General features: G+C 38.2%; 1 protein-coding gene across 1 annotated transcript; it reads left to right on the forward strand.

Annotated features, from left to right (window-relative positions):
* The first annotated feature begins 4,618 nt into the window (after positions 1 to 4,618).
* On the forward strand, positions 4,619 to 5,584 carry LOC115272545 (olfactory receptor 52N5-like). Its single transcript, XM_029915588.1, has one exon. It carries the CDS (start codon positions 4,619 to 4,621, stop codon positions 5,582 to 5,584), a length of 966 nt encoding a protein of 321 aa, XP_029771448.1.
* Positions 5,585 to 6,573: the final 989 nt, after the last annotated feature.

Below are 6,573 nucleotides of genomic sequence, written 5' to 3' on the forward strand. Positions count from 1 at the left end.
TTTGCTAGTTTTCTGTCTCTTGTCACCTTTAGAAAGCTCAATGGGCTCTGTGCACCTATTTGTATTTCTCTGTTAAAGGAGGCTTATTGACTGTCCAGGGCCTGCCGTTTCAGGAGATACTCTCTTAATGATATCTCTGTTTCCCTTGTTGTGCCTGTGAGTATTTTATTTCCCTACTCTTCAATATTTGGGACTCGCCTTCTTGCACACTTTGGCTTGTTTCTTGGTGTAGTCTCAGGTATCTTTGAGGTTCTATTCCCTCTGGAGTTCGTATTTTCTCCTTCTGCTCTCTCAGTTGAACGTAATATCCCTCTCAGTTCGAAAAACGGTGTGGAGGGAGTTTACAGAGCTCCCTTCTTCTCCGCCATCTTGGCTCCACCCCCCCCCTGGAGAGGGTTTTTCAAATGCCTGATAAGATTTTATTCTGTGTTCCAGACCCTAAATTCCTAAAACAAAACAAAACAACAATGATTGTTGTTACAGGTCTTCTCTTTTGGAGAATCATAGCATGGAAAGAAGAAAGTGAAAAAGCAAGGCTTGGCCTTCCTAGGTCCTAAGCAGTACCTGATTCATCCTGAGTTTTCTAGGGGCTGGGATCAAGTGATAATAAAAGAGACATTTTCTGTCTTAAACAGTCAGAGGCAACAATAGGTGCTGCACACACTTTGGATCAAATGGCTGCCCAGTGTGGGATGAGGAAACACAAAAGCCGCAGTGATGGGATCAATCACTGTACTTCCCTTCAGATCCTGGAGGCTTAGACAACTGAATCAGGTAATTGAGCTTATTGTCATCAAGAAAGGAAGAGAAATTGTAATTTATGTGTGCAGTGGTTTGGTGCAGCACATATGACATGTATACTTTTGGTAGTATAGTATGTAGCTTTGTCTCTTGCACTGGAAAAGACTCAATACAAGACTGAATGAAAACCTCCTTGTGGTGACTTTATCTTCCTGTACTTTATGATTATTGTACTTTCAGTCCTTTCCTATGTTATGTATCATTAATTCCCCAGAACCACAGGCAAAATAAGGAAGTGGGGGAATTCTGGGGTAAGTCTGAAAGGTACTTGTAACCAAATTACCTCCCCTTCTGAAAGAGAAAGTATGAATCATCCTGCACACCTGTTCTATATATGGAAGATGGTTGGAGTGCTGGGTAGGGAGAAATTATAAGAAGGAACTGTAGAGACCCCAAGTTAAAAACATGAAGCCTCATATTCCTTCAGAGAAACAAGCAAACAAATAAATACAAAAACAAGTAAATGAGGAAACAGATCACTGGTCTACTGCTTGTTAGCCTTTTAAAGGATTTGGTTTTAGTGGGACAGATGTGAAGTATGAGCTAGAAAAACTTGGATTTCACTCTAAATTAATCACCAATAGCTTTGGGAAGCAAATTAAACCTGCTGTACCTGAGTCAGGGAATCTAGTGAAAATAGCTTACCCTGATCTTTGGGATGCATAGGGTTCTTTAAATGAAGAAACAAAACAGATGAATATTAGGGGGGAAAAAGGAAGACAATCCATAAAACAAACTCTTAATCATAGAGAACAAACTGAGGGTTGCTAGAGGGAAGGTGGGGGGGGATGGTTTAAATGGGTGATGAGTATTAAGGAAAGCACTTGTGAGGAGCACTGAGTGTTGTATGTAAGTGATGAATCACTAAATTCTACATCTGAAACTAATATTATACTGTATGTTAACTAACTGGGATTAAATAAAACTTGAAGAAAGAGAAAATAAAGGAAGAAAGGCAGGAAGGCAGGCAGGATGGAAGGAAGTATTCAATGTTCAAAGAAGACTTCTCCAGGTAAGTACATGGCAGAGAGACTTTCAAATAAGAGAAAGAAACTGAGCAAAGGCAACATAAAGTTGAAGTGTTTGTAGGAATTGGGGATTGGCATGTAGTCTATCAAAGTTTAAGCATGAAGGAGTTTCTGGGTGGCTCAGTTGGTTAAGCATCTGGCTTCGGCTCAGGTCATGATCTCACGGTTCGTAGGTTCGAGCCCCGCATCGGGCTCTGTGCTGACAGCTAGCTCAGAGCCTGGAGCCTGCTTCAGATTCTGTATCTCCCTTTCTGTCTGATGTTCTCCTGCTCACACTGTCTCTGTCTCTCAAAAATAAAAAACATTAAAAAAATTTAAAGTTTAAGCATGAACTACTAGGATACAGTGACCATATAATTTCTTGTTCAAACCAGGACCACTTTTGGGTGGTTAGGGATTGAAAAGAAATAAATGCAAAGAGTGGATAAGACCTGAATTTTACTTTATTAAATGTTATGCCAAGAAATTTGAGTCCTACCCTCAACTTGATGGGAAACATTGAAGATTATTAGTGAGTGAATGAAATGGTCTTCAAAATTATGCTATAGGACAAGTTTGATGTGAAAAATACAAGTGGCAAAATCAAGAAATAGGTGGATTTAACTAGGTGGTCTTTATTTTTATATTTTTTATTTAATTATTTTCTTTGAGAGAGAGAGATGGGGCATAAGTAAGTAATGGACAGAGAGAGAGGGGGAGAAGTGGGCCTCACCCGAAGCTGGGCTCCTGCTCACCAGAAGTAAGGCTTGGGCTCACCCAGTGTGGGGCTTGAACTCAAAAACCATTAGATAAGATCTGAGTCAAAATCAGATGCTTAACGGACTGAGCCACTGAGGGACCCTAACTAGGTGATCTTTAATATGGAAACCAACTTGACAATAAACTATAAAAAAAAAAGACCTTACAGGGAATTCATTGGCCTACCTGAGTTAAAAAGAGGTGACAGTAGATATTCCTTCAGATGGTACAAAAATTTGTAATAGGAAGTGGAAGAAAACCCAAGCCAGGAGATATAAATGTTTCTAACAAATATTAGAAGCCTAAAAAATATGATTAGAAGGCTGAAATTATGGAATCTTTAGTATTATTTTAAATATCTTTGTTCCTTACATTAGTAGCAGTGTTTTGTACATAGTAAGTGCCCAGTAAATACTAATTTAAATAAATGACAGCAAGTAAAATTTAAAAAAACCAGTAAGAGCTGATAGAAAAGACTGGTATTAGAAATATTTCTGGATTTAAAAATAGAAGGTTTGTTTTGTTTGAGAATAGAGGACACATAGTAGACATGCTGCAGTGGCCTGGACAGAGTAGGAACTGAAGCACTTTGAGATATTAAGGAATTATACCCTAAGTAAAGTAGAATACCTGAGAAGATCACAAAAATGCTGATATATCATGTGGTAAATAATGACACCATTATCCAAAAGACAAAACTCAGAAATGGAACCTATTTTGGCATGGGGTAAAGGCTGAAGTGATGAGTTTAGTCTTGCACAGGGTGAGTTCAAATTGTCCATGGAAATATCCAGCATGCATTTAGAAGGAGGACTCAACAATTGTTACATAGTTTTCTTGTAAAATTAATTACTGGAAAACATTCTTCATGTTGGTTATATTTGAGGTAATGAGAGTGGACATATTCTAAGAGAGAGAATATGCTTCTTAAGAAAAATGTAAAAACATAGACATGGAAAGGAAATAGATGGCTGTGTTTACTTTGAGAATTACAGGGCATTTGAGAAAGGGAGGTTTCTTATTTTTCTCTTTCGCGGGACAATCAAATTAGACTGACTATTGTGGCCACTACCCTTATATCTCATAGCCATGTACTATCTACACTTGTATTTCAAAAGGTATCCAATTCACCAGGATACTAACCTAAGAGTAAAAAAAACCAAACAAACTGATTATTTCTTAGAACTCTTTGAGGTAGGTATTACTAGCCTCATATTATAGATGAGCAACTGAGCCTCAAGATTAAAGTAAACCCGGTGCATCTGGGTGGCTCAGTAGGTTGGATATCTGACTTCAGTTCAGGTCATGATCTCACAGTTGGTGGCTGTGCTGACAGCTCAGAGCCTGGAGCCTGCTTCGGATTCTGTGTCTCCCCCGTCTCTGCCCTTCCTCTGCTCATGCTCTGACTCTGTCTGTCTCCCCAAAAATGAGTAAATGTGAAAAAATATTTAAAAAAAAAAGAATAAAGTAAAGCTCAGTAAGTCATAAGATTGGTATGGAAAGAGCTAAATTTGAACAAGATCTTATTTGATATAATCATAATCTTTCCATTACATATTACCACACAGGATTAATGTAATGAGCAAATTTCAACCCATCCTTGAAATAATGGTAACTTGGTATCATAAGCTGTGCACTCTGTCAAACCAGATGCATAGTAAAGAGATTGCATGAATGTTAAAGTCCTATATGAATATCATTTCTATCCCTGAATCTAGTTTTATGACATTTACATCATTTGATATCTCTGTGCCTCGGTTTTTTCTGTTTGATGTCAAAAAATAATCACAACTTGGTAATTGTGGCTTCAAAATTACATTTAGATTATTTATAAAACTTTAAAAATATTACCATAATATAATATTATTCAATATATGGTGCATTTTCATAGTTAACAATTATTTAGAATTGTTGGTTCTATTATGAATGTAACTATGTTCTAAATTTAAATTGCATTCTCAAAAACATTCTGAATTGAATTTCTATTTCTTAATTCCTTCTCCTTAGGATAGACACTTCTGGATACATAGAAGTCCTATATTTAATTAGTTATGGTGGTTTACAACAATTCATATGTTGCCCCCAAATCTTTTATTCTTAATGGAATCCCTGGTCTAGAAAAAGTACATGTATGGATCTCCCTCCCATTATGTACAATGTATACCATCTCTCTTGTGGGAAACCTTGGACTTGTATACCTCATTCATCAGGAGGAGTCCTTACATCGCCCAATGTATTTCTTTCTGGCCATGCTGTTCATCATTGACCTCTTTACCTGCACCACTACTCTACCCAATTCACTCTGCATCTTCTGGTTCAATCTCAAGGAAATTAACTTCAATGCTTGCTTAGTCCAGATGTTCTTTGTCCATGGGTTCACAGGTGTGGAGTCTGGTGTGCTCATGCTCATGGCTCTGGACCGCTATGCGGCCATTTGCTACCCATTGCGATATGCTACCATACTCACTAACCCTATCATTGCCAAAGCTGGGCTTGCCACCTTCCTGAGGGGTGTGCTGCTGATGATTCCTTTCCCATTCTTGGTCAGGCGTTTGCCCTTCTGCCAAAGTAATATTATCTCCCATACATATTGTGACCACATGTCAGTGGTGAAGTTGTCCTGTGCCAGCATCAAGATCAATGTCATCTATGGTCTGACAGTCGCCCTCCTAATTGGAGTGTTTGACATCTGCTGTATATCTGTGTCTTACACTATGATCCTTCGGGCAGTCGTCAGCCTTTCATCAGCAGAGGCTCGTCAGAAGGCCTTTAGCACCTGCACTGCCCATATATCTGCCATCATCATCACCTATGTTCCAGCATTCTTCACTTTCTTTACCCACCGCTTTGGGGGACACATCATTCCCCCTTCTCTTCACATAGTTGTGGCTAATCTTTATCTTCTTCTTCCTCCAACACTGAATCCCATTGTTTATGGGATAAAGACAAAACAGATCAGAGACAGTTTCATAAAACTCGTTAAGGGTGAGAAAGGTGCAAGTATTCAGGACAACTGAAATTAGTTGAAGACGAATGAAAAACAACAAAGAAGAGACTCATGTGTGACATCATATGTTAACTCATCTGTTGTACCACATATTTCCAGGTTTATCCCAGAGTATCTTTTCCTGCAATGATAGTTGATAAATTTATAGTTAATTCTGGATTTATAGCCCACTAACTTTCCCTTATTTTTTCCTCCATCACCAATTTTAATCAGGTAATCAATATGGGCCCATTACAAATTTGTCTTTTCTATGTTTGTAACCCTCCCTTGAGTAAGAAACAAAATGGCTTTTCATGACATTTTCCACCGTGGGCCATATTTGGAACTAAAACTGAGTTTATTAATTAGGCTAGTAATATGCAGATAAAACTGACCATCATGGATTTTAAAAGAATGGCATTTAGTAAACATCATACTGTAAAAAGCTTCTCAGACCAATTTACTCAAGAATAAAGAATGCTTACAATGTATTGATTAGCCCTTCATGATAAATGCAATATATGACTCAAAACATCTATGCTGTTTTTCAATATTGGTTTATTTTTCCTCATTTTACTGATATCAGGGTTTTTTCCTCTATTGAATAAAATTATTTATTAAGAATACCATGGACATTGTTAATAATGTTCATCACTACCAGGGGTGTGAAAATTTCTTGGATATAGTCTCTCCACTATAATCTCTCAGTTCAATAATATCTCTTTTCTGTCTCATTGATCATCAGTGATCTATCTCCAGTTTCCTCCACTTTATTTCTGGAACGTCTAATACAACTCTTGTTGCAGTGTTGTCCATGGACTCCTGAGGGCTTCAACACCATCTTGGGGAATCTAGGAAATCACAACAATTTTCATAGTAATGTTAAAGTATTATTTGCCCTATGGGGTGTGCCTGGGTGGCTCAGCCAGTTCAGGGTCTGACTTTGGCTCAGGTCATGATCTTGCAGTTTGTGGGTTCGAGCCCTGCATCCGGTTCTGTGCTGACAGCTCAGAGCCTGGA

This window comes from Suricata suricatta, chromosome 11 (genome assembly GCF_006229205.1).
Source record: "Suricata suricatta isolate VVHF042 chromosome 11, meerkat_22Aug2017_6uvM2_HiC, whole genome shotgun sequence".
Classification (NCBI taxonomy): domain Eukaryota; kingdom Metazoa; phylum Chordata; class Mammalia; order Carnivora; family Herpestidae; genus Suricata; species Suricata suricatta.